Consider the following 27,311-nt stretch of genomic DNA (forward strand, 5'->3'; position numbering starts at 1 on the left):
CGCCGCGCGGCTGGAGGCGAAGCCGGCAGTGACGCGATGTGCAGTACCGCGTCCGTGGGGGTTACACGGGGGGGGGGGGGGGGCGGTGGTCCGGGCCAGGTTCTGTTCGCAGGCTATCTGATGGCACCTGAGGGAGGCGCTGCCTGTCACCGTGCGAGGTGTGCTGCACGAGCACTGTAGCTGGAAATTGACCCGTGGTTTTTCTGTTTTAAGGTGTGCGCTGTGTTAAGTGTCGTTGAAATATCTATATTTTATTCGCGGTGGGCGGGTAGGCGGGGAAACGACTAATAAACACAACGTTGGTGTGATGCTGTTGCCTTCTTCCTGAAACAGCGGTCGACAGAGCCAGTGGCCATTTTCTGGCTGATTAAGTTGGTCCGATGAAAAACCTTTCACGAGGGAACAATTGTCTCAGACGTTGAGGGTTGCCTTTTCGACCTCTGTTCCGCTCAACGCCGTGTAAAAGCCAGCTGTCTGCCGGGGCTGTCTGGCGCTGCCGGCGTCGCCGGAGGACGCGCCTCCCCGCAGAAGACTGCTCGAAGCCAGGCCGGCCTGCCGCCAGGGGTCAGAGTGTCATGGCCGGCCTGCCGCCAGGGGTCAGCATGTCATGGCCGGCCTGCCGCCAGGGGTCAGCATGTCATGGCCGGCCTGCCGCCAGGGCTCAGCGTGTCATGGCCGGCCTGCCGCCAGGGGTCAGCATGTCATGGCCGGCCTGCCGCCGGGGGTCAGCATGTCATGGCCGGCCTGCCGCCAGGGCTCAGCATGTCATGGCCGGTCTGCCGCCAGGGGTCAGCATGTCATGGCCGGCCTGCCGCCAGGGGTCAGCATGTCATGGCCGGCCTGCCGCCAGGGGTCAGCATGTCATGGCCGGCCTGCCGCCAGGGGTCAGCATGTCATGGCCGGTCTGCCGCCAGGGGTCAGCATGTCATGGCCGGCCTGCCGCCGGGGGTCAGCATGTCATGGCCGGCCTGCCGCCAGGGCTCAGCATGTCATGGCCGGTCTGCCGCCAGGGGTCAGCATGTCATGGCCGGCCTGCCGCCGGGGGTCAGCATGTCATGGCCGGCCTGCCGCCAGGGGTCAGCATGTCATGGCCGGCCTGCCGCCAGGGGTCAGCATGTCATGGCTGGCCTGCCGCCAGGGGTCAGCATGTCATGGCCGGCCTGCCGCCGGGGGTCAGCATGTCATGGCTGGCCTGCCGCCAGGGGTCAGAGTGTCATGGCCGGCCTGCCGCCAGGGGTCACAGTGTCATGGCCGGCCTGCCGCCAGGGGTCACAGTGTCATGGCCGGTCTGCCGCCAGGGGTCAGCATGTCATGGCTGGCCTGCCGCCAGGGGTCAGCATGTCATGGCCGGCCTGCCGCCAGGGGTCACAGTGTCATGGCCGGTCTGCCGCCAGGGGTCAGCATGTCATGGCCGGCCTGCCGCCAGGGGTCAGCATGTCATGGCCGGCCTGCCGCCAGGGGTCAGCATGTCATGGCCGGCCTGCCGCCAGGGCTCAGCGTGTCATGGCCGGCCTGCCGCCAGGGGTCACAGTGTCATGGCCGGTGTGTCAAAAATGAAGATCTTAGATGAAATAGGGCACTTTTGCGCGGACGATTTCGGTCGGTCAGTTTTGTACTCCTCAGATTTATGATATTCCACTCAAACATATCAAAAGTTCGTTGATTTCGGCCTCTTCCGGACTTTATTGTAGACATTTCGGTCCTCGTTGCACGCTTCAATCCGGGGAATTTGACACACTGGCCAAACCCGACCGTTGCAGGATCATAACCCTCACACACGGGATGTTCGGTGCACAAGGATCCAAGACGAGAGCGCAGAAGAGGCGACTGTCCGTGTACGGCAGGACACACTGCCAGTGGACAAGCATCTGTCGGCTGATGGGAGGAAAACAGGTCATTGACCTTTAGGCAGGGACTGAGAGCGGGCGGCAAAATTTTTAGACAGTTTCAACTCTTTTGTTCGTTCATGCCGTTTAGTTAGGGTCTTGGTGTTGCGGGACTAGGCAGAAAGGTAAAGGTGGAGAAAGGCCCGTTTCAACAACTAGCTCGGTTAGAACGCTTACCTTTCAATTTTCCCACCTGTGACGGGGTGGGTTCTAATCGCTTTTGACACTCGCTATTTGTTCCCAATCGGCATGGCCTGCAGCCGATGGCAGCTGGTGCGCCAAAGGTCAGGCCGCAAAGGTCAGGGCACTTGTCGACGGTCAAGACGGGGCGTGCCGAGCATTACGACACGTTAAGCTTAGCCGTGGAATTCTGCCGATGATCAGGGGATTTGTACGATTGGGCGGTGGCTCTGATTTTACGCAGCAGACGCCAGGTAGCGTGGGTGCTGGTCCCAAAGATCCATCCAATCAGAATGTTCAAATTAAACGCAATGCAAACTACGACCATGCCAGGCTCAGTTCGGCACCAAGGCACTCCACATACGAAGCCCAGGCCGGGATTGTGCGGGTTCTCTGACGACATATTCAGCCCAGAGGCAGAAGCAGAAGCACAGGTCTCAATGTTAGGAGCTTCACCATGAGACTCGCGGCTTTTGCTCGCGTTTGATTTATGGTAGAAACTTCAATCACGTTCATCAATCGCATCGTTTACAATGGCCGGGTCTGTTGCCGTTCTTACCGTTGTTTCCATCGCCCCCGCTACCTGAGCGGAGTTTTTGGGGGCGACCGTCTGCCCTCGGCGGAGGCAACGGCCCAGCCCAGGCAGCGACCGCGCCCGGGCCGCCGGGACCGCCCCTCAACAGCGTCAAGCATCGGTCCTCCTTCCCCCTATCGATCGCCCGGCCGCCTGGCGGGCGACCCGCGAACTAACGCCAGTCCCTGCCGGCGGTCGCGTTGGGAAGTGGCACCCGCTGGAAGTGCAGCCGCGATGAATTTCCTCTATGAGATCAGTGTGCTGCTTCTGCTGTGCGCTGTGGGAGGTGAGTCCATGCACGGAAACTCCACTCGCAGAAAACCGCCGGCGGCGATTAAAGCTCATCAAAATACGCTCACTGAAAAGGTTCACTTTGTCTTAGCCAAGACATTTTTACGCTACTTCGCGTACGCCTCAGCGTGTATGTGTTGGGATGTTTTCATCTTGCGGTCTTGATTTGTCCCCGTGCAGAGATTCGTCCACTGCGTGCGCCCCGAAGCACGCGCAAGCCCCGCTTTGTTGGTGACAAACAAACTCATCTCCGGTTATAGATAAGCCAGTAGTAATGGCCTTATTCCTCGTAAAAAAAAACAAGGAGAATGGAGATATAGCTGCGTTAATATTTCAGCAACATGCCTTTATCGAAACGAGCAGGAAAAGCGCAACACATATTTATCAAAACGAAGAGCAAAGTAGCAACATGTAAACTGGCAAAGTGCAACAGACTTCTACGGAAACGACTATCGCTTCTTCTATTCATTTCGATGCAGGCATGTTACCGAAATATCAAGATATCTATATTTTTATTCTACTGGTTTTCCACAGAGAATGAGGCTTTTACTACTGTCTTGTGTAAACGTATAATGTACCTTGCAAATGCCCCTGACAACATACGTTACCCCGGTTGAGTCCAACCCAGGTGGGCGCTTTAATCGAACATTCAATACTCGGGTCGGAGACATCATACCTGGGATAGCCAATATCAGTCCTGGCGGGCGGTAAATATTGGCATTGCCTCCGGCACTCGGAGTCAGCCCGCTGGTGAGTAAGACCGGACATTGTGAGGTGAGCTATTTGCGCGGGACATTGTGAGGTGAGCTATTTGCTTCTTGCCAGCCGAGGTACAGAGCTAACAGCAGGTTACATGGATGCCCAAGGGGACGCCGAGCTGGTGTATGGTTGGGGACATTCGGGTAATAGGTGTGGGTACTATGAGTGCTCAATAGCCTGCGGTGCAAATCGTGCAAACTACGCGCGATATTTCGGTGGCTCGTCTGGATTTAGGCGGGGCAAGCTACCAGTCCGGCACGTGAGTGGTTACGGAATTGTCAACAGCCCCGCCAGCTTTGTCTCTTGGTGATCGACTCACAATGACCGTGATCTGAGATGTATATTAACGCCTTGCCGAATGTGAAAGCTAACAAAATACAGAACATGCCGTTCTGCTCACACCGCTGACAGGGCTTTCCAGCAGGCTTTCTCACCGTAATGTCATGCATTGTGTGACTGACGCACATTGTGTTTATTCACGTGCACGCAGTACGACTCCCCCCTTCCCCCTCCGCGATCGCCCTAACGAGCCCGTGTGCCGTTTATAAGGTGGCCTGCCCGGCGCGTGACCCTGACCCCGGGACCCTAACCCGCCACGCCGATGGGTGCGCTCGCCAAATCCTAGCTGGCTACATCCCTTCAGACGGATAATTACACCGCGGCGTTTCCACACACACTCATTTCACGTCTGACTGGTGTTAGCATGAGGGGGGGGGGGGAGACATGGCTCGGGAACGATGGATGTGGAAAGCAGGCTGAAAATTTTTCCACCGTTTATTCTTGCTCTTACTTTCACATATAGGTGACTTCGGTCATCCGGTACAGAATACCAGCCGTGCCCCCGTTCACTGAGAAAATCGCAGTGAAAGTACCGCCTCTCTCTCGACGCTCCCACCTGGTTTTCTTCCACTTGCTCCCTCTCGCAGGCTTTGTCTTGCATGCGCCGTGTCGCGGTCCGAGACAGGCACAGCTCCTCGAAAGCCATATGTTTTGGATTCTCTGGGGGGAAGCCTGGCACGGGTTTTGCCCCGCACCGGTTCGTCTGGGCACTGATTGGCTCAGGCTCGCACTCCGAGACTGTCTGCTGGACTGGTGGCTCAGTATCTTGCCCGGCGTCCGTTGTCTCGTCCGATCCGCTCGGCCGATGCTGACCGTAGTCGGCTTGGTGCCCTGCCCTATCATCCAGCCATCTGCTGCTCCTGCGCGAGCGTGGCAGCATGAGGGCGGAGAACGCTGGCTCTGCTTTGATGCTATGCTAATAGGTCTGTAATAATTTTGTTTTGGACAGTCTCCTGATACTTTAATGTCAACTGTGGTTCCAAGGGGCCATGTATCGCCCGTCCGACAGGGCCATGTCTGCACGGGCGTCTGCTGCCCGGCCTGGTGCACCGTCGCTGGCTATCATGGGTGCAGCCTCCTTTTCGGTTAGGGGGGTCTACAGCCCCCCTCCCAAGACTTGGGCATCAGTCCCAACTTTGCCAAGAAAATGGGCAAAATCCCTTCCAGCCAACAAACAAGCTAGGAGATGCCTGTTTGTTGGCACTGTTTGGGGCAGGTTGGAACATTTTTTTTCACTGTTCAGTCCCCACCTCACTTTGCCAAACTACGCCCTCGGGATATTCTAGCTCCTAGGCAGCGTCCCTGTTGCGATCCCTAGCGGGTGATGGGGGATGCAATGCAGAACTAACAACTCAAAAGCACGGGCAATAACAGTGAAAATGTACGCTCCGTCTTACGTCACGCCTAACACGCACAACGCAATACTACAAGCACATTTGCACAGCCAAGAACAGCGCTGGGAAGCGTCACTGGTATGCACGCTGGCGCCACCGGCTGCGCCCCCCTCCCCCACCCCCACTCACGACGTTTTGACCCGCACAACCTGGAGGTCGGCGTGACCTGACCAGAACGGGCGCCAGCGTCTGCTGCTGCCCCCCCCCCCCTTTTTCAGGCCACTGACACTGGTCTGCCGCGCCTTCTGATCTTCGCCTCGCCTTGGCTCTTGACTCATCGATCTGACCTTTTCTGTAGTTTTGTTTCTGACCTCTCGCAGACCTCTGCAAAGCCCGTCCATGGTAGGCGACCTGGACCAGATCCTTTACATAGCGGCGGCCTGTCTGGCCAGGGTCGATTCTGATATGCATGGCGCCACCGGTAGCCCGTTGGCATGACGACGATGACTCATGCCTCCTGCCGCTCAGATCAGTCTGTGACAATTTCATTGCATTATTCTCCTCCAGCACTTACCGCGGCCCGTCCACTTACCGCATATGCCCTATTCATGCCGCTATCTTTTAATTACATTCCTCGCTATCGGCATCTATTGCTTAACTCCCCAACACAGTTCTCATCTTATCTTGACGGGGAGTGTCTTTGGCCTGGGTGAGAGTCGCCGCCTCGGCCGCTGGACAGCGGCCGGACCGACAGAGCCACTGCGGCCAGGAACGGTCAGACAGGCGCCAGAGGTCACTGCCAGAGGTCACTGCCCAGCTGTGACCTCTGTGACCCCAGTCCCGGCGCTCAGCCGGCGCTGGCGGCGGGAAACTTAGCAGCATGGCGACACAATCACTCATGAGGGTTCATCGGCTCTCCGTACTAAATGCACTGGAACCTGGCTGTTAACGAGTGCCGCACGCCCACCGCGGCGGAGCACGAGTTTCCAAGCGGATGCCTGTCTGCGCAGTATGATGTTGGTCTGATGTATTGTTTGCGTGAATGGGGAGAACGAAATGCGTCGCTTCGCCGATAGATGAGCCACGTGTTTCTGCCCGCAATGCATAGTAGCAGAATACAACAAAAACGTAGCACGCGCCCGCTCGAAGCAGACTGGTGGTGTGTAAACCGCAACACCGCTCGCTGGCTTACTCATGCCCCACTTTGTCAGTGCCCCACCCAACCCCAGTGACGTCATACATCTTGAGGCAGCCTACCGTCGCGCCCGAGCCGACCACTCCTGAGCGTCCCGATGATGACAGCGGAACACGGTATCCCGAAGGCGACTGCCGTTCGTTCCGCGTAGATGAGCACCGGCAGCCCATCTCGGAGGGCTTGTTTGCGTCCATCGCGGCCTAATCAGCTCAGCCCGGCCGAATGGGTCGGAGGTACGGGATGTCGGGACTTGTGATTGGCGGTCGATGCACATGGATGAAGCTATTATCAGCGATATCTGAGTGTGTTTATCGTGACCATTTTGCGTTGAGCTAAATTAGACGATAACATGCAAGGTTGATGAGTGGACACGACCGCCCGGAGCCGAAAGGGTGAAGAAAAACGACCCTCGGCGTCGCTGTAATTAAGTCCTCAGGAGGCGGTGGTGACATTGTGGTCGGGATCCTCGGCTCTAGACCTATCAGTCCTTGGTTCGAGTCCCTGCCACATCCCACCGTATTCCGCAGGAGACCTGGTGAATCATTCTGTCTTGGAATGCCTTTGGCAGTCGGCGAGATATAAAGCCGCATACATTATCATTGCTGATTAGGTTGGCGCCGATGTTTGAACTGAAGCCGGCTGCGCAGCTCATCGTCTGGCCGCCGACATCGTCCGTGCCGCGGCTGGTGGCTGCCATATTGATTTTCAAAGTATAAGCCACAGCCATGTTGCATCATCAATTTACGGCGCTTCTCTAGCATTGTTAATTATATAAAAAAACAAAGCTCCCTACGATGTGCTCCTCGAGCACACACCAAAATTACACCGAACAACGCAACACTTGCCCCAAGATCCGACGCACATCCGACCGAGGACGCTGCACCAGCTCAGCTGCTCCGGCCAGCTCAGCTGTTTTAAGTTTCGAGGTTTCCAGGGAACGCCGACGTCGCAGATCCGCTGACGACGGCCTAACGACGCAAACAAAGCTGGGCGTCGCACACGTCGCGCTGCGAGGACCGCGGCGGCGATGGGAGCCGACACGCCGGCATGTTTATACTTGCGATTTCTGCATGGCTGCGATGACGAGCTGCAAGCGCATCGGGTCAGGGTCACCGCAGATGACCCTGTCAGGGCACCAGAGTGCAAGCGCAGTCAGGGCATCAGACTGCTTCCAGCATAGTCGAGTGTGCAGCCGCCTTCAACACGACAGTAGCTGCGGTATTTCTGACCTTCCATTTGCTGGGGGCGAGCGGCAGGGGAGGGGGACGCGTGCACCGCCTCCCCAAGAACAGTTTTAGAGCCGATTAACCGCTGGGACTGTTCTCAACGGAAAACGACATCCCTGGACCGTATGACGTCCAGTACATGTCAGCTGGTTGAGCCGAAGGCCACTGGTGATGCCATGGGTTAGGTAAAATGTCAAAATCTTTGGGAACTATTCTGGCCAACCGTTTGTCCATTCTAACTCATCGCGATGTTTGGATTGAATAGAGCTGGAGATAAGTTTATTATGTGAACAGATTTGCATGCAAATGTCTAATAGGGTATAGTACGGAGGGTTGTGTCCGTTTTCACTCTGAGCTCCTTTCTGCCATAACTAGGGAGGGCAGGACTACAATTCGTGTATCTGAAGACAGCTGTTACCTTCAACTTCATATGCGACGGTAAAGTCTTCGAGAGCACGCCTTCGTCTCTTGGTAAATGAAACCTGAGTGGCCTCCTTTAAAATGAGACAGCCTGTCCCACTCTGGGGTACATTGCATCACGCGGTCGGAAGGGCTGAGTTTATGATTTTTTTTCTTGTCACAGAGTAAGTTGCATCGGCAGCAAGCTGAATACGTCAGAACATGAGGACCAAATTACGCTCGTCCGTGCTGTTTCACAATTCGTCATGATTGTGATGTGAGAATAGATCAGCGTCTGTTTGACGGCCACTGCCACCCCGGCTCCATCACCCATGTATAATTTATGGGTCTACATAGGTAATTAAAATGTTGACTTGCTTTTTGGAGGACAATAGGTCATGCCATCATAGGACTCAATTATTGACAGTAGGTCAGTCAATGACATATGGTCAATCCATGTATTACTGATGCAACATGCCCCATGCACAGCTCATACAAGTATCGCCCGACATTTTGGAAGAAGGTTTGCGGCACCCCGGAATCCTTGGCAAGCAGACGCGAAATGCTTTGCAGTATATACGACACACGTGATTTGGCGCCACTCAGTGTAACATTCAGATTGGTGTAGTTATACTGTAAGCCCTTGAGCACACATTTACACCGATCCGCATAGTTTTCAATGATATGCAAAAAGCACATTTGTCGTTCTCATTCCAAGACGCGTGCACTTATGCGGCCGGAAGCACACTGAAAGGTGGATGGAGCGTGCTGCGCGCCAGCTGAGTGGCCAAGACTGCCGTCCACCCCATGGATTTGGAAAAATCACCCTGATACTATTTGGACATGATACCAACCATCCCACTCTCGACTGAATGTCTGGCGCACAGCTCATTACGTCCATGGCTAATCGGGTCCACCCCGACACGGGTCTGAGAGCTAGAAGGCAGACGCTTTAACTAACCAAGCTGTCAGGACGGACTTCAGTGTGCTGCGGACGGGACTCCTTCAGGTGCGATTCGGCGGTATATTTTCCATCTAGTGGTGCCAAGAGACGGGTGTCAAGGAACGCAATCAACACATTTTGTGCGGTGTGTTCCAGAGTGAAAATAGCACTGGGTGGGGTTCATCAACTTTTGCGGAGGGCCCTGGGGACAGCTTTGAAGTGCCCCGCGATAAAACCAATGCCTTCCTGGTAACATTGCTTCACTGCTTCCTCCTGGTGGACTGAAGGCCTTATATATCCCACATGAGAATTGTCCACAGATAACTCTCAAACACCAAGAATCAAGGCATTTCTTAGTCATGTCAACTCCCAACTCATGCCAAAGCGTCGGTCACGTTATTTCTGAGGCGGCCGCTCTGGAGAGCCATCCGTTAGTCAGTCTTTATCAATTTTGTCTTTCCTATTATCAATATATATGTTCACAAGGTCCCGCGAGTTCGGTTTTTAGTCGTATCTATTTATAATATATATATATATATATATATATATATATATATATATATATATATATGCACTGGTCGTTAAATATGTCAGCAGCTTTGTTGTTTTCGATCTTCCGGAAGTAGTTTCAATCTTGCTGTCTTCTGTCTTCTTCCTGTCTTGTGTAGTGTTCGCACCACGTGTCGCCTGTCTTGTGTTATGTTGTACCACGTGTCGCCTGTCTTGTGTTATGTTGTACCATGTGTCGCCTGTCTTGTGTTATGTTGTACCATGTGTCGCCTGATGACTCGCTGGTCATGGTGGGATTCCGTATGTGTTTTTGAGCCCCCATTCTGGATGTGCATTGTGGTACGGCTACTGAGTGAGATGGTCGTCAATCCAGTGTATGCACAGCTCGGGCGGAGCGCGCAGTTTCCGAGAGGGCACTTGTAACTGTACATTACGTTGGATTGCTTCAGTAGAAGCGTGTTACGGGTCGGGTTGTTTCTAATAAGTAGGGAACATGTAAGATTTTGGTAAATTTAATCAGCTTCAGCTGGTCCCCTGGGGACGCTGGTTTACACTGTCTCCTGACGATTGATCGGATGATCTTTTTGATCGGCCTCATAGACCTGTGACATGCTGTTCTTGTAGAACAGTTCGTGGACGGACCCGTCTGGAGAAGTGGCAGCACGGACTTGCCCATGTTTGGTGATTGGCCGTTTTAGAATGGTTTTACTTTTTGGTAGCAGTCTTGTTTGTCCAAGATTATGCGTAAACAGTAGACTTGTCGGCTTTTCATATCACCATGACGTCGTTCCGCCTGGGATTCCTGGCGGCAAGCCGAGGGCGGGGTGGAAGGGGTCTGTTTCCCCGCCCATGCTCTCTGCTATCAAAACATCTTTTAAGCCGAGATCAATGTCTATCTTTCTCAGGGTTTTAACTTCAAGGCATCTTGAAATAGAGGTTCCAGTTCTGCTTTCTTTTGGTGCGTGAAAAGCGGGGTGAAAGCTGGAAATTCACCACAACATCAAGGACTTCTTTTTTATCTTCGGCTAGTGTTACTTTTGATAGGATTCAGATTTGATAGGCCCTATTTCGGCCCACCCTTATTGGCTCAGCCTCCCGCCAGCTGATTTAAAGCAAGTGACATCCCCGCCTTGGCTCCGAGCAGATTGGCGTACTCCTGGGCACCTCTGCTAAGGCGTGACTGGGACTGCATATTGCCGTACAGTACCTTGGGATATATTAACCACTAGTGAGGATGTCCGGCGATAGCTGGCTATCGGGTAATGAAAAATATATGCCGCGATATAGAAATATGGCGATGCGGCCGATTCGAAGCCCCAGGCGTTTTACCCTCGCACTTCCCCTGATGAACGGCGTCGAGCTGGAGGGTGTTTGTGTGGCAGCGCGCTCGGACCGGGGATCAGTTCAGCAAGCGTGAGATTGCCGTGTTAATCACCGTGACAGCGTGACAGCGTGACAGCGTGACAGCATGACATAATGACAGCACCACAGCATGACAACATGACAGCATGACAGCGTGGCAGCGTGACAGCGTGACAGCGTGACAGCGTGACAGCGTGACAGCGTGACAGGAGGACAGGATGACAGTGTGACAGCATGACAGCGTAACAGCGTAACAGCGTGACAGGATGATAGCATGCCAGCGTGACAGCATGGCAGCGTGACAGCATGATAATGTGACAGCGTGATTGTGTGACAGCGTGACGGCGTGACAGCGTGATAGCGTGACAGCGTGACGGCGTGACAGCGTGACAGCGTGACGGCGTGACAGCCCCAGAGTCGCGTGAGGCGGGCAGAGCCGAAAACAGCGGGGAAAGGAGACCTTGACCTAGGAATCAGCTTCTGCATCAGTATGCCAATACCAGACCCAATTATTGACTTTCGGGGGCTCGCCAATGGCTCAGAAATTGGGAGAGGCTTCACAGCATTTTCAGGCATTTTCATGCAACGGCCATCACAAACCGGGTGGAATATGCCCTTTTCTCCGTCATGTTTGTGCACGTCAAACAATATTCGGATGCCCTCAAACAACTTCTAACTCATGACGTCGGAAGACCAGGAGCTGAATGCCTTCCTTTCTTGTGCCAAGTTGTTTTCTGACAAGTGTGATCGGGTCTGTCTGAAGATCAACTAAGGCGGCTCAAGTCTTATGAATTTCCAGTGCCAATCCTGGACAACTCTGCCGATTCGCTTAACGCGCAGGCGGCAAGTTCTGCTCAGATGCGTTGAAGCATGAAAACTCAAAATCCTAGCATGACGGTCGGGTTTAATGGGTCCGCTGAATTGGAATTGTCCCTGGCTTCCATTGCATGAACGCTTGACATACCAGGGCTGGGCGTCTCTAAAAAAAGAAGAGTTGCTACTTTCCGGCCATGAACTTTAGCTAGCGTTCAGTAGCGCGGCCTTTAACGTGACAGCGTGACAGCGTGACAGCGTGACAGGAGGCGTGACAGCCCCAGTGCCAGGCGTTGTCTAAATCAAGGTGAACTGCAATTTTACATCGTGATCATGAAATATATTCCAGATTGCTTAGTATATGAAAATGGGCTATTAAAGGAATGTCAAAAATCATTCCTAGCAATTATTCCTGCCCATACAGACCAATACCCACTAACTTACCCACGGACATACTCACCCATACTGACTGAAAGGTGTGGCACTGAGCGGTAAAGGCTCAGGGGGCCTTTCCCCCAGCCTGCCACTGCGCTGATGGTCAGCCGGCCGGCGGCGTCACCATCCAAACATGCAGCCGTGCCCGGCGCCGCCGGCGGCCGCCCAACAGACGGTCAATAGCTGGAGTGAAATGTCCGCCGGGCACGCCACTGGGGACAGAGGGTCCCCGGACAGCTGCCGCCGCTGCCGCTGGGGACGCCCGGGCAGCTGCCGCCGCTGCCGCTGGGGACAGAGGATCCCCGGACAGCTGCCACCGCTGCGGCTGAGGGCGCCCGGGCAGCTGCCGCCGGAGACATAGGGTCCGCGGACAGCTGCCGCCGCTGCCGCTGGGGGCGCCCGGGCAGCTGCCGCCTCTACCGCTGGGGACAGAGGGTCCCAGGACAGTTGCCACCTCTGCCGCTGGGGGCGCCCGGGCAGCTGTCGCCACTGCCGCTGGGGACAGAGGATCCCCGGACAGCTGCCACCGCTGCGGCTGAGGGCGCCCAGGCAGCTGCCGCCGGAGACATAGGGTCCCCGAACAGTTACCACCGCTGCCGTTGGAGATAGAGGGTCCGCGGACAGCTGCCGCCACTGCAGCTGGGGACAGAGGGCGCCCGGGCACCTGCCGCCGCTGCCGCGGGGGACACAGTGCGCCCGGGCAGATGCCGCCGCTGCCGCCGGAGACGGGGCGCTCGGGCAACTGCCGCCGCTGCCGCTGAGGGCGCCCGGGCAGCTGCCGCCACTGCCGCTGGCGACAGAGGGCGTCCGGACAGCTGCCGCTGCCGCTGGCCACGTTATGCGGTGGGGATGGAGGTGGGGATGGGAAGGGGCAGGGGATGAGCCGAGCCCCCGTTAGTTTCCAGACGGGACCCGTGCGCGCCTTAAAGTTGGAGCAGCTCGCAGTGTCACTCAGGCTGCCCAATTAGCTCGTTCGCTTTCGCAAACAGCTTGAGTGGTTAGTTGACTAGCCCATACGCTCCTATAGCTCGATTTGGCGTCACATCGTTCCCTACGATTGCGCAGTCATAAGCGGAGGTCTGTCTATAGATCCCACACTACGTCATAACGGAAATCGATACCGCATTAATCGCTATGCAGCTGCAGCGAACGCTAAATATGGTTTTTATGCAAACAACACCCTTAGCACTAAAGGATTCTTCGACGAGCGCGCTGATTTGAGTTGCGTTTTTAGCCCATGCCAGGCGTTGTCTGGCATGCACGTAACCAATACTTCGCCAGGATGGAGGGGGGGGGGGGGGGGGGGGGCTCGTAAGGCTTCGCGGTAAGGTCTCACAACTCGAGGAAGTACCCCGATTTTGCTGAGGGTGTCGAGTCTGCTTTTCTTATCTGGTGTTCCATACCCGACCTACGCAGGGGTCCCATTTCGGACCAGCGAGGGCTTCACGACCGGCCCAGAGGTTCCAGATATCTCTGTAAAAACTCGTAAAAATCTATTTCCCAATTTTTTCGTTTCAATTTGTCAGCTTAGAGAGATGTTTAGAGCTGACTTTGGCTTTCAATTCACCCACTCGTGGCAAGGGGAGTTCGAGTCGCTTCGGACGCTTGTGTGGCCCTGAGGGGGATGGGCTGTGGCCGGTGACAGAGGTCACACTAAAGGTCAGCTAACGTTAGAGGGCAACACGAGCCGTGCCGAGCATGGCGGTACGTAAACCTTACGCCCCAAGATTCTGCCGTTGACACCTTAATTTCACGACCCGTTGGTGGGGTCAGGGCTCAAGCAACAAGCGCCGCTTGGCGTCGCACCGATCCCAGAAATCAAAAGTTCATCTAAATGTTAATGCGACTTATCCAGAGAAAAGGCATGAAGAAAATGTTATTTGATGTGTTTTCGGGAGCCACAGTGTCCGCATACCCCCCCCCCCCCCCCCATTGGCCTTGCCTTCACTGCCTGCCGCCAGGGCGACGCACGCGTAGAGCTGGAGGTTCGATGAAGCCTGACCAGCTGAAGATGCTAGTAATCAATCAGTGGAATCCATGAGCTGCGAGGTCAGGACCGCGCGGGCCGACAGCGCACGCGAAGGTTAACAGGCCAGCGGCGCCTTTCCATCGACGTGGCGTTTGGCTTTTCTGCGTGCTGATGTGAACAGCCTTCTCACAGATACACACAACTGTCTAACCCACCATCGTCGTCTGCAGTTTCTGCTGTCATGCCGAAATATTTTCTGCAGAGTTCTGTGGCGTAAGCAGGCGACGCACGCAATTTCGATCACGGAAGTGTTTATACCTTTTACTTACTTGCCATTTACTTACATACGTACTGATACCCATGTAAGGCTTACCTGGACAGCATGGCGGTCCGGGCAGCCCGTTCTGCAAAGCGGCCGGTTCAATGGTGCGGACGGCTGGTTCAATGGCAACCGATTCAATGGTGCGGACGGCTGATTCAATGGCAGCCGATTCAATGGTGCGGACGGCTGATTCAATGGCAGCCGATTCAATGGTGCGGACGGGTGGTTCAATGGCAACCGATTCAATGGTGCGGACGGGTAGTTCAATGGCAACCGATTCAATGGTGCGGACGGATGGTTCAATGGCAACCGATTCAGTGGTGCGGACGGGTGATTCAGTGGCAGCCGATTCAATGGTGCGGACGGGTGGTTCAATGGCAACCGATTCAATAGTGCGGACGGGTGGTTCAATGGCAGCCGATTCCATGGGAGCGCCGCCGCCCAAGCACTGCTGGCCGCCGAGTCCGCACAGCAGAGTTACTGAGTACAGCAGAGCTACTGAGCACAGCAGAGCTACTGAGCCCTGTCACTTTCTGACCGAGGTCGCCGGCGCTGGCGGATCGCCCGCAGCCGAATCATTAGGTCTCCAAGCCTTGTCTCTCCACGAGCGAGGTCACCGGCACTGGCGGGTCGTCCGCAGGGGAATCGTTAGGTCTTCAAGCCTTGTCTCTCTCCGACCGAGGCCGCCGGCGCTGGCGGGTCGCCCGCAGGGGAATCGTTAGGTCTCCCCTCCTCCCTGGCGTGACCATGTGTGCTGCCATGCCGTGATCGATTCCGGACGAGTCCACCTGGACTTGCGGGGGAAGGCGGGCGCGAGTGGTCGCCCTCGGCGCCGCGGCTTACCGTCCCGTCCCTCGTGCCGTATTCCTCTGGCCTTGGCACATGCCCGTGTCACATGAGCTTGTCCTCGATCCCAGCACGCTCGCTTCTACGTGAAGCAGCAGCGCACGATCCCCTGCCGATGCTTCCCTTTTGATCAGCGGTGCCGTCCCTAGTCTACTCGACCGACTCTGCACATTCCTCGTGCAGTCGGACCTTTTGATCAGCGGCGCCTACCCAAGCCCACTTGACAGGCCCTGCACGATCCTCGTGCAGTCAGACCTTTTCCGCTCCATGTCGGGGTCTGGCTAGATCCTCTCACCAATCCCTTCTGTGATTAATACTAGGCAGACCATCACCAAATCCTACAGTTTCCCGAGCTATCACTAGCTTCACACCACAGCTGATTGGCCAGCTGGCGAAGTCTGCGCGGGACCACCCGCGCGCGCAATGGCACGCGTCCGGCGGGGCAGAGGCGAATGTGGAGTGGTCCGATCGGAGAGAACCTCGCCTTCGTCTTAAGTCGAACTTTGCTGTTGACTCGGAGGTGAAGGAATCCGAGGGGTTCAGATCTCAAATGTCCGGTCTGTCTCTGATGACGGATCACCGTTCTACCTCTGATGTTCAATTACCGGTCTACCTCCAATATTTTGTCTACCTCGGACGTCAGATCACCAGTCTACCTCTGATGTCAAATCCCCGGTCTGCATCTGATGTCGGATCAACGGTCTACCTCTAAAGTCAGATCCTGGTCTATTTCTGATGTCAGATCACCGGTCTACCTATGTCAGATAACCGGTCTAACTCTGATATCAGATCATCGGTCTACCTCTGATGTCAGATTCTTCCTCTACCCGTGATGTCAAAGTACCGGTCTATGTCTGATATCAGACCACCGGTTCTACCTCTGATATCAGATCACCGGTCTACCTCCGACGTCATATTACCGGTTTAACTGTGACATCATATCACCGTTCCACCTCTGATCTACGGCAGACAGGCGTGAGCGAGGGGGTCAGATGTCACATCACCGGTCTATCTCTGATTGGCGGCAGAGAGACGTGAGCGGTCGTCTTCCAGAGACCGCATAGCCGTTATTGTTCGTGTGATCCACTGGTTCAATGGTTCAATCATGGCACGGCTGCTTTTTCATTCATTTATTGAATCATGATTTAAATATTTTTTCACGTGGCTAATTTTTGCAGCCATTTCTCTTCCGGCAACGTAAACTGGACCGAAGAGAGGTGCTTGTATGCTACGGAAACAAGCAGCGCTCAAAAATATTTCGCGAAAAACTATGTCAAGCTGCAAATAATCCAGCGTGGTAATGAGATCTGGAAATGCTATGATTACCAGGATGTCAAATTCCAAAGACATCCATTCAACACATTCAGTGAAATCTGCCCTAAAGACAGGCTGGCTAAAAATGGGATCGTACAAAATGACGTTTTAATTGCGGCCGTTTGCATCAGTTGCCTTCGACGTATTGCCCCTGGTCTGCTCCTGGTCAGGTCTGGTCAGATCTGATCAGGTCTGGTCTGGTCTGGTCTGGTTTGGTCTAGTCTGGCTTGGCCTGGTTGAATTTGTCACATTCGCTGCACATGAGGAGACTTAACGGAGCGGGTAAGCCCATGGATACCGATGAGAAATGTATCACTGGTTGTGTCAGGTAAGTATTTGCGGGGGGGGGGGGGAGCGGAAGACATTTGCCAAATTTCGGTTACGCACCTCGGGGAGTGCTGCCTAATATTACTGCTAACGGTTCTGTTGGTCGCAACTGCCGCTTTTACACTCCTTTTGCAACTTTTAGAGCCAAAGGATCACCGTCGATCGAGTTTCCATAGCTTATAACTAAAAAGCCGAACAAAATGCAAACGGCTGGATACCGTGTTTTACACCAGGATGTGCAAGTGTCCCTGGGTTTTGCTATGAACTGTCAACAGGCCTTGCGGTGACCAGGCCTGGCGATGTCAGTTCTTCCTGATGATGTACAGGTTCTCACATCCATCGCTAACCCACCTGGTAATCCTCACACCTGGCGTTGCCGGCGCTCTCCATGTTCAGAAAACAGCGGCGCTAACGCTTCCCTGTGTCCTCAGGTCTGGCGATCCGGTGTTTCGAGTGTAACTCTCGGTACTGTGTCCTCAGGTCTGGCGATCCGGTGTCTCGAGTGTAACCCTCGGTATTGTGTCCTCAGGTCTGGTGATTCGGTGTTTCGAGTGTAACCCTCGGTATTGTGTCCTCAGGTCTGGCGATCCGGTGTTTCGAGTGTAACTCTCGGTATTGTGTCCTCAGGTCTGGCGATTCGGTGTTTCGAGGGTAACTTTCGGTATGGTGCTTCAGGTCTGGTGATTCGGTGTTTCGAATGTAACTCTCGGTATTGTGTCCTCAGGTCTGGAGATCCGGTGTTTCGAGTGTAACTCTCGGTACTGTGTCCTCAGGTCTGGCGATCCGGTGTTTCGAGTGTAACTTTCGGTATGGTGCTTCAGGTCTGGTGATCAGGTGTTTCGAGTGTAACTCTCGGTATTGTGTCTTCAGGTCTGGTGATCAGGTGCTTCGAGTGTAACTCTCGGTATTGTGTCCTCAGGTCTGGCGATCCGGTGTTTTCGAGTGTAACTCTCGGTATTGTGTCCTCAGGTCTGGTGATTCGGTGTTTCGAGTGTAACTCTCGGTGTTGTGTCCTCAGGTCTGGCGATCCGGTGTTTCGAGTGTAACTTTCGGTATGGTGCTTTAGGTCTGGTGATCAGGTGTTTCGAGTGTAACTCTCGGTATTGTGTCCTCAGGCCTGGCGATCCGGTGTTTCGAGTGTAACTCTTGGTACGACCGCTGGTGCGCAGATCCGTTTAAGCGGAAGGAAGTGGGCTCGGTCGACTGCGAAGACAAAATCACAGGCGCGCACCTCGACGGTCTGAACAGCACCATCTGCCGCAAGATTGTCCACCATGGTCAGTCACAGGTCACACAGAGGTCAGCCGTAGGCCACACAGAGGTTATTCGTAGCCCACGCATAGGTCGGTAGTAGGTCACACAGAGGTCAGTGGCAGGCCGCGAAGAGGTGAGTGGCAGGTCATACAAAGGTCAGTCGTAGGCCACGTCGGGACTACTCACGTGCCAGAAGTTTCTATGAGTTAGCGGAGGCCATTTATTGTGTTTACGTGGAGATTGTTACAAGTCAGGAAAATCGGTTAGGTGAGAACACAAAATGACTGGCTCCGAGTTACAGAGGTCCCTCTTTTGTCATTTTCTCGTTGAAAGACAGGCAAACGGAAGTGTCCTTCCAGATCCGTTTTCCCCGACTGCCGTGATATGCCGCCCAGGATCAAGTCAGAGTGCGACAGTTTGTTATTCGTGACAACTGTGTTGAGTGCCGTAAAGAGATCAACATTGTTCCTCTACAACCCAACGTCGTCTGATCTGACCGTGCCTAATTTGACCCCGCTCGACCTGGTAATGACGTCGGCTGACCTGCATTCTTGACGTCGTCTGATCTGACCTTTGACCCCGCTCGACCTGGTACTGACGTTGGCTGACCTGCATTTGTGACGTCATCTGATCTGACCGTGCCTGCTTTGACCCCACTCCACCTGGTGTTGACGTCGGTTGACCTGTATGTATGACGTCATCTCATATGGCTATGGCTGCTTTGACCACGATCGTGCTCGTACTGACGTCGGCTGACCTGCATCTGTGACGTCATCTGATATGGCCGTGGCTGCTTTGGCGCCAATCCACCTGGTGTTGACGTCGGTTGACCTGCATTTGTGACGTCACAGTCTTCGCCTGAGCCCATTGGCGATTTGTCCTTTGGTCTGGTGAAACCCCGGGCTCTGCATGCGTCCCATGGACCCTTAACCTTTAACCCGTGACCATCAACATCTCGTAGCTCACCAGAAACCTGTGCTCCAACAGTCCTGATGAGGACGACGGCACAGCGGCTGTCCAACAGACGTGATCCGAGGAAAAGGAGGAACCCAGCGACGACCGCTTCACTTTGTCCAACTGTCTTTCCTAGTTTAACACTTGGGACTGCCTCGACCCGCTCTCTAACGTCCCCCGCTGCCGCGTGTCGTCAGGACGACCTCGACCCGCCCTCTGACGTCCCCCGCTGCCGGGTATCATCAGAGCGACCTCGACCCGCCCTCTAACGTCCCCCGCTGCCAGGTGTCGTCAGAACGACCTTGATCCCCCCTCTAACGTCCCCCGCTGCCAGGTGTCGTCAGAACGACCTTGATCCGCTCTCTAACGTCCCCCGCTGCCGGGTGTCGTCAGGACGACCTTGACCCGCTCTCTAACGTCCCCCGCTGCTAGGTGCCATCAGGACGACCTTGACCCGCTCTCTAACGTCCCCCGCTGCCGGGTGTCGTCAGGACGACCTTGACCCGCTCTCTAACGTCCCCCGCTGCTAGGTGCCATCAGGACGACCTTGACCCGCTCTCTAACGTCCCCCGCTGCCAGGTGTTGTCAGGGCGACCTTGACCCGCTCTCTAACGTCCCCCGCTACCAGGTGTCGTCGGGGCGACCCTGACCCGCTCTCTAACGTCCCCCGCTGCCAGGTGTCGTCGGGGCGACCCCGACCCGCTCTCTAACGTCCCCCGCCGCCGGGTGTCGTCAGAGCGATGCGGCCGTCGAACAACCCCTGCTGACCTGAAGTGCCGAGCCATCTTGTGCTTCCTCTATATCCGCGGCGATTTGACGTCTTGCCAAGCTGGGCACAATACCAACCTGATTCAACTGACCTGATATGACCCGACGACACAGTTCGGGACTGGCGACCTGACCTGACCTGACCGTTTCAGTGGACAGTCACCACCGGATCGTACGCTCCTGTGGCTGGGTTGACCATCGGATGACCGTTTCAGTGGGCAATCACCACCGGATCGTACGCTCCTGTGGCTGGGTTGACGATCGGGAGGTCATGGCTGGCAGGGACTGCATGAAGAAGGCCGGCACGTACCAGGTGGGTTAGCGCTGGCAGCGCCGGCTGGTGGATGGACCAGGGATCAGCGTTGCCAGTGGCGCCGCTAGAAGGCTGCCTGCGGATCAAATTGAAGCCTTGTGACAGGACCACCACCTGCCACTGGTCGACTGCAGTTCAAGTGTAGCTCGCTGTGGTTTCGCTAAGTGACATCGAATCTCGACATTGGCATGTCTTATTGACAAGAACAAACACATGTAGAGAAAATGCATTTTATATTTACATGACACTAGCAAGTAGCAACTGTCTATGCCATATTGAACGACCGGTCTTAATTAGTCCAAGTCCTCATTCATGACATTCTTGAACAGCTGAAAGGACCTCCAGAGAGCTAGTTCAAAGGTAAATTCGTGGGATGATGGAAAGCTGTAGCATACTCCGAAAATTCACTTCATATTTTCACTTCATCAGCATTTCTGCATTTGTTCTGTGATAAGGTCTTTGTGCTTTGACGCGGTTTGCATCGCTAGTAAGTAATGTTGGTGCGTTCTAACGGAATTGTTTTAGGTCATGTCGTTAAGAACCAAGAAAAAAGCAAATAAACAGTCGTTTGATACTGGTTGAAGATGGGCAAGTTCCCTTTGGAACACACTTTTTACTAAGCCTTAAACATCAAAATGCCCAGTGGTTTCAGTTCACACGTTCTGCTGGCACAAATAGGCAGAGTGGCACGCGGCATTTTGGAGAGCGAACGAAATTTGGACGTGAGCTGATGGTGATATCATGTGCCTCTCGGCTCCGATGTAATGTGACTGATTTCAGTCTGGTTCTCTCTAATCCAAGGATGCCAATTTCTCTAGCAACCCGGCAGGTTCCTCTCCCCCATTTGCCGAGGAAGCTAAGACCCACTCTTGGGATCTACGTCCCTTGGGCGTATCTCCGGAACCTCCCCAGGCGCAGCCGCACAGCATAGAACCCTTCCCTCGTCCCGGCAGGTGGCGGTCTACTACTGCTCCTGCTACGAAGATCTCTGCAACTCAGCCAGCGACCACAAGATGTCACTGCTGCTGCTGCTCAGCGCCGGCGCCAGCTGGCTGCACTATCTCCGAGCGTAATACAACGGCGCTGCCTATACCCAATAGACAATTGTGGTGTGCTGCGTGGGGGAGCGAAGCCGATGGTACCTTGTAGGGACACTCAGAGAGTGTAGGGCAGCGGCTTGATGGCAAGTCAGTGCCGCAGAAACACACTGCCTGGAGCGACCTGGCATCGAACCAATGCACGAGCGCCTGCTTGGATGAAGAGTTCCGTGGAGATTCTGGAGAGGTGACGGTTCTGTGAGCTGCAGCCAAACTCGGCGAGAATGTGATCCCGAGCCCCTCGCACGCATTGTTTAAGTCTTTTCTTGCTTCGAAGTGCCCCCACCCCCGCCGCGGCCGCCATGTTCGGTTTCTCAGCCTGGTCTGCGCCGCGATAACAGTGTCACGCACTCCCCGGGTTTGTCAGCGCCGGCCAGGGTGTGTGGTACGTGTTGTTGGATTTCAACGCGGGTCAAAAGCTTAAGAGAGAAGGCACATCGAGGAGTTGGGACGTGCCGTTTGGCATGCAACGCCGGCGAGGGCGATACCGGATTCCGCTGAGTTTAGATCACACGTCCGTCCCCCCGCACGCCTAGCACTGCCGACCCTGGCTAGCTGGCTTCCAACTGCCGGGACCATGTGGTGGGCCCCACACGGCTGGTGTCCGCTCGACGCTCGGCCAGCTCGCTGCCGGCGGGGCCGCTGAGTGAGCAGTGCGCATCGCTGGGCATTCCGCCTTTGAGGCGCAGCTGGGCACTCGCGCGCATCGCTGGGCATTCTGCCTTTGAGGCGCAGCTGGGCACTCGCGCGCATCGCTGGGCATTCCGTCTCAAACTGCCTCAGCGGAGAGCCTCAGGTTCTCGCCGTTCAAAGGTCACACAAGTTAGCGCGCCCGTGGGGATTTGAGGAAGAGCTCGGTTGAAAGTCGTCAGACGTGGGGAGCGTCGTGGGCAAGGCTAGACCAACACAAACATGACAAGGGTTACATAAGTCGCGATACTCATAGAGGCTAAGTATCAGCGTGCCGACCAAGTACAGTGGGCAGGATTTAGGGCTGGGTTTAATCGCCTAGCTTATGCTAGATCCTCAGATACGCGTATGCTTTAGCTGATCTCATTCCTGGCGATGTCTGAAGTGTCTAAGTGAGGTTTGTTGCGGTCATAGCTGTAGGCGTCGACGCTGACTTAAATGCTGGTTCCCAGCGCCAACACCGCAGGACCAAACGCCGATTGTCCCAGGCGCCGCCACCCGCCAGCTATGGCCCTTGTTATCTTTTGAGCTGCCTTGTATTTGTCATCCGTTGCGTCGGAGCGACCCTGCATTACTGGCATGTATTGTGGCGTGCATGATAACTGGGTCGGACGAATGGCAGGAGTAGCTCAACCCGTCATGTGGCGAGCAGTTCCGTTAGATCGACGGTGGCCGCCGGCGGAAGCAAGGCTCCACCGCCGCCCGGCGGCCTCCGGAGCGGCCGGGCGGGGAAGCAAGGCTCCACCGCCGTCCGGCAGCCACCGGAGCGGCCGGGCAGGGAAGCAAGGCTCTACTGCCGCCCGGCGGCCACCGGAGCGGCCGGGCGGGGAAGCAGGGCTCTACTGCCGCCCGGCGGCCACCGAGGCGGCCGTCCCGACGAATACTAACGAGTGCAATACTGGGGAATGCCGGCACACTCAGAAAGCTCGTGGCTGGACTCTCCCAGCAAAGGCGACAACTTTGCTGTCGCCAAAGTTCCGGCGTGTCATAGACCACCGTTAGAAGCACGCAGCCGACGCCGGATTCTCGCCGCGGAAAGGCCTGTGAGACCCTCCGGAGATGTGTGCCGTTTGAACGGGCGTCAGCACACCGCAACACACGATCCCCCTGGCGTTTTGTTGTCCCGTGTTGAGTCGTTGATAGCGCAGGTGATCACTCGGCATCGCTGTGTTTGTGGTCGGATGTAACTCGTGAGTACAGCTCGACTGAGTGTTGTTTAACTCGTGACTACAACTCGACTGAGTGTTGCTTAACTCGTCTGGGTGGACCCCGATCATGCCGTAGTCCGTGCTCAGCGCTTTGTCTTGAGTGCCGTTGCTGCTTTGCCCCTCTTCCGCGTGCGTGGTATAAGAATACGGATGCTCGTTTCGTTTGGCTCGCCACTGTCCGCGGAGAGATCCCTCGCCTCTCACCCCGTGCTGGGTCGTCTAGCTCTATGATATATACAGCTCGCTCTTCTGCAATCGAAGTCGCTCCAGCGACTGCACCGGCACCTGCGCCGCGTGCCTGGCGACCGCTGGTGCCCGCCTGTTCTCTGGCTTTCTCGTCTGACTTCTGAACGTTCTGCCAGTGACCTCTGAACGTCCCGCGAGCGACCTGTGAACGTCCTGCGAGTGACCTCCCAATGTTCTGACCTTTGAACGCACCGCATCGCCACAACAAGCACGTGTCCGGAGCCCTTCCGATTTTCACCCGATAATAAACACGATGTAGAACTGTAGCGTTGCTGGTTTGTGACTGCCCGCGAGCGACGGGGCGCTCGTGGTTTGTCCGTGACCGCGGACCGCGGCTGCGCAGAGATAGGAGCGCCCCGTGTCTGTGGTCGGCGTCCCGTGTGTCTGCGGTCGCGTCGGAGACACTGACCGGTTCACTGGCGACCGGCCGATGTGTCTACGGTCGCGTCGGAGACACTGACAGGTTCACTGGCGACCGGCCGATGTGTCTACGGTCGCGTCGGAGGCATCGGAGGTCGGAGCACCGGTTCACTGGTGCTCAGATGGCAACTATGATTGCGAAAGTGCCACCGCAATATCGCCACATCACCACATCACCGCACCACCACACATCGCCACACATCACCATGGTGACACCACATGAGCATTGCTAACCTGACTGCCCCGAGGCCTTCACGGGCTCGGAATAAAAATTTCCGGCGGGCCTTCAAAAATCTTGACTAGAAACGTTCCCAGAACAATCCAAACGCTCGCGTTCGTCGTGCAACAGGACATCGGTTCTCGTCTGCTTGTTTTTTTAGGACTTAAATGTTGCATCAGCAGACATGATTTTCGTCATAATCGCCGAGGTCCGAGCCGGACGAAAAGGTGATTAACTTTTTATAATATTCATTCTTTAGTTCACGGGAATTTTTTGGGGGGGGATCGCGATAAGATGGGCTTTTGTCAACCTTTTGTTACCACTTGACAAGGCTCTGGCTACGCCCCCGCCTACACACAAAAGCAGATCAAGTCGTATACGTTGCATGATGGGCAATGAAGTGTCCGTTGGGTCAATTCATTCCTAGGGCATACAGCTCCCCGGAGGCTATTTTGCTGCGGTGATGTGGTGTGAGGTAAGATAGTTCGGAAAAAGATACTGTTGCAGATGCCCAACACGTATTTCATACACCATGCAGTAGTAACGTTGGTACAAAAGCAGTTGCAACAAACGTTGCAGTTGCAATTGCAGCAACAGGCACAGTATGCAACAAAGCAGCCATACGATCAGTTCGCAGTCATTCATGAGGGGGACATCCGGGCCAGGGCAGTGACCACCGACGGCGGACAGGAGCAGTGCCTAGATAAGGAATATATGACAGATGGGCGCTATCATGTGGCTTGATTCTTCAAAGAGAATCTCCAGTTTGATGGCTTTCGTCACATTGTTTCTAGCAATTTCAAGCTCCCGAATTTGTTTCCGCCTAAAATGCCACAAGTCTGGTCTCTTGAAAAGCAGCCGGGAAAATGGTGAGGCATGAAAGATCTGTCGCACTGTGAGCCGCTTTCAAAATCCTCACCAGCCTATATCCAGACCGTATTTGGGCATCTACGCTGTGGAGACAGATGCTTCCTTAATTACTCAAAATGCCTACCCGCTCGTGGAATTTCGCCTCCCCAGGAAAGACAATGTTAAAATGGACGAATAATCTAGGGAAGCTGGGTAGTCTTATTTGCCAAATGACAGATGGGTCGAATAGGCAAGATTGTGCACCAGTGATAAACCGCTTTAGATGCATATCTAGCATAGCAGCCATGACGTTTGAATAAAGAGCGATAACAACCTCCATCCCTCCCCCCGCCGGTCATCGGGCTCGCTTTCCAGAAAAAGTTGCTGAAGTACGCCCTGAGCTTGGTCCCCCACTTTTTGAAACGTTCCTACGCCTATGCAGGCGTGTTCTGCTGGCAGCTAATAGCCCTATACCTGTGCTATCTAACGCACACAGCTGGAATATTCCATTGCGTTTAAGTTGTTTCCCGAGCCGACGTATTATATCCATCACTATTCATGCAGGTCTGCCACAGTCAGCTCTGCGCTGACGAGGCGTGATTTGGTCCACACAGCTCATGTCGGCCGATGGTAGATTCGAATTTTCGGCTGATAGTTCTTCGACAGTCTAGGCTGCACCTTTTGTGCAAAACTAAACGTATCGACATCGGGCGCCCCCTGAGGGTGCCACCGGGTGTCGCCTGACAGCTGCGCAGCGGGTGCTGCCAGGTGTTCCCTGACAGCTGTACAGCGGGTGCCGCAGGGCGTCTCCTGACAGCTGTGCCGTTGGTGCCGCCGGGCGTCCCCTGACAGCTGTGCGGCGGGTGCTGCCGCGTGTCCCCCGACAGCTGCGCAGCGGGTGCCGCAGGGCGTATCCTGACAGCTGTGCGGTGGGTGCCGCAGGGCGTATCCTGACAGCTGTGCGGTGGGTGCCGCAGGGCGTATCCTGACAGCTGTGCGGTGGGTGCAGCCGGGTGTCCCCCGACAGCTGCGCAGCGGGTGCCGCAGGGCGTCTCCTGGCAGCTGTGCGGTGGATGCAGCCGGGTGTCCCCCTGACAGCTGTGCAGCGGGTGCCGCCGGGCGTTCTTGACAGCTGTGCAGCGGACGCCGCAGGGCGTCTCCTGGCAGCTGTGCGGTGGGTGCAGCTCCCATGAAAGTATTCCCGGAGAAACCATCGGAAATCAGCTTGACCTGAGCGCATGTTTAAGCAGCTGTCGGACTGTAGCGGTGAGCGAACAACACAGCTCTTCTCAGGGCCCCCTGCGTGTCCCGCCAATACAGGACGAGGTAAGACCTGCTGTCCTAAAGATGTTCAGCAGCCTGGTTCACTCACCACATCGCTTGCACCAAGCTCTTCTGAGGGCTCTAGCCGTGCTGGTCTTCCGCCCGGCTGAGCTTGCCGGTAATTTTGCTGGATCCGCGTTTTTGCGGTGCAAGCAAGATTGGGGTGGCTAGCCAACTCCGCCTGCGAAGGATGAACAGCTGCCTCCTTTCTTCAGTGTGGTGTGATTGAGCCACTCAGACAGCTCGTGACGAGAAACGATCCAGAGGCCAGAGCACTAGTTGCGCGTTTTATGTATGGATAAGTGAGGTGACCACGCACACTCAATGTATTTGATTCGCATGCAACATACCATGGATGTTCTCCCACTGTATGTTGTCCGACAGGACGTTAAATCAATGATGGTGAATATCACATTTAGATTTTCTGCCGCTAGTTCATAGTGTTTTCATGGAGTAAAAGCTTCCGCAAATAAGCTCATGAGAGCGACAATTAATCAACTTTTTCCATAAGCTGTAGCAGATATAACCAACGGACGGCAGCAGCAGTCACTGCGGTTAATCTGCATCAACACAGATAATTTAGAATTGTGCCCCTACGAGAGAGAATGAGGTGTACGCTAGTTTACGGTGCTTGGATGCCCGGCATGCCGTGTTTCGTATAAAACAAACTTCCATTTTCATCAGCAGCGGTAACACCTGTTAAAGAAAACCAGCTAACCCAGAACATGTATTACATGCGGGGTGCTCAAGTCGGCCGCTCTCAGGGGGCAACGAGTCAAGTCCACTTAACGCGGACCTCATGCATGCCGAAACTAAAGTCACTCTTTAGTACAGAGTACCACCACATCCACGTCGTTCACAGGCTGAAGAACAGCAACCCCGCGGGAAACACCTGTCATACATTTCTGCGGTCGCACTGCTGCCCATGCCGTCCTGCAGTACACA

The 27,311-nt window shown here is 55.1% G+C and overlaps 2 protein-coding genes across 2 annotated transcripts in view; one reads left to right on the forward strand and one right to left on the reverse strand.

The window, feature by feature from the left end:
- The first annotated feature begins 2,838 nt into the window (after positions 1 to 2,838).
- On the forward strand, positions 2,839 to 22,839 carry LOC119090376 (protein quiver). Its single transcript, XM_037213177.1, has 4 exons — positions 2,839 to 2,926; positions 18,140 to 18,301; positions 20,216 to 20,313; positions 21,267 to 22,839. The coding sequence occupies exons 1-4, from the start codon at positions 2,875 to 2,877 to the stop codon at positions 21,384 to 21,386; spliced, it is 432 nt and encodes a 143-aa protein (XP_037069072.1). The 5' UTR covers positions 2,839 to 2,874; the 3' UTR covers positions 21,387 to 22,839.
- Positions 22,840 to 26,871: 4,032 nt separating this feature from the next.
- The window catches only part of LOC119091896 (microsomal glutathione S-transferase 1-like), a 4,938-nt gene continuing 4,498 nt past the window's right edge, over positions 26,872 to 27,311 (reverse strand). The window contains 1 exon segment of the mRNA XM_037214810.1: positions 26,872 to 27,311. This exon segment is cut by the window's right edge and continues 217 nt beyond it. The gene's annotated coding sequence lies outside the window, so the exon portion shown is untranslated.

Source organism: Pollicipes pollicipes, unplaced genomic scaffold (genome assembly GCF_011947565.3).
Source record: "Pollicipes pollicipes isolate AB1234 unplaced genomic scaffold, Ppol_2.1 Scaffold_1600;HRSCAF=1878_pilon_pilon_pilon, whole genome shotgun sequence".
NCBI classification, from domain to species: Eukaryota; Metazoa; Arthropoda; class Thecostraca; order Pollicipedomorpha; family Pollicipedidae; genus Pollicipes; species Pollicipes pollicipes.

What these genes read in the sequence shown, in the direction of transcription:
- LOC119090376 (XM_037213177.1), top strand. Translation starts at nt 2,875, where the DNA reads ATGAATTTCCTCTATGAGATCAGTGTGCTGCTTCTGCTGTGCGCTGTG. An exon ending in TCTGCTGTGCGCTGTGGGAG is followed by an intron (nt 2,927 to 18,139) that starts GTGAGTCCATGC and finishes TTGTGTCCTCAG; the next exon opens with GCCTGGCGATCCGGTGTTTC. An exon ending in CCGCAAGATTGTCCACCATG is followed by an intron (nt 18,302 to 20,215) that starts GTCAGTCACAGG and finishes TGACCGTTTCAG; the next exon opens with TGGGCAATCACCACCGGATC.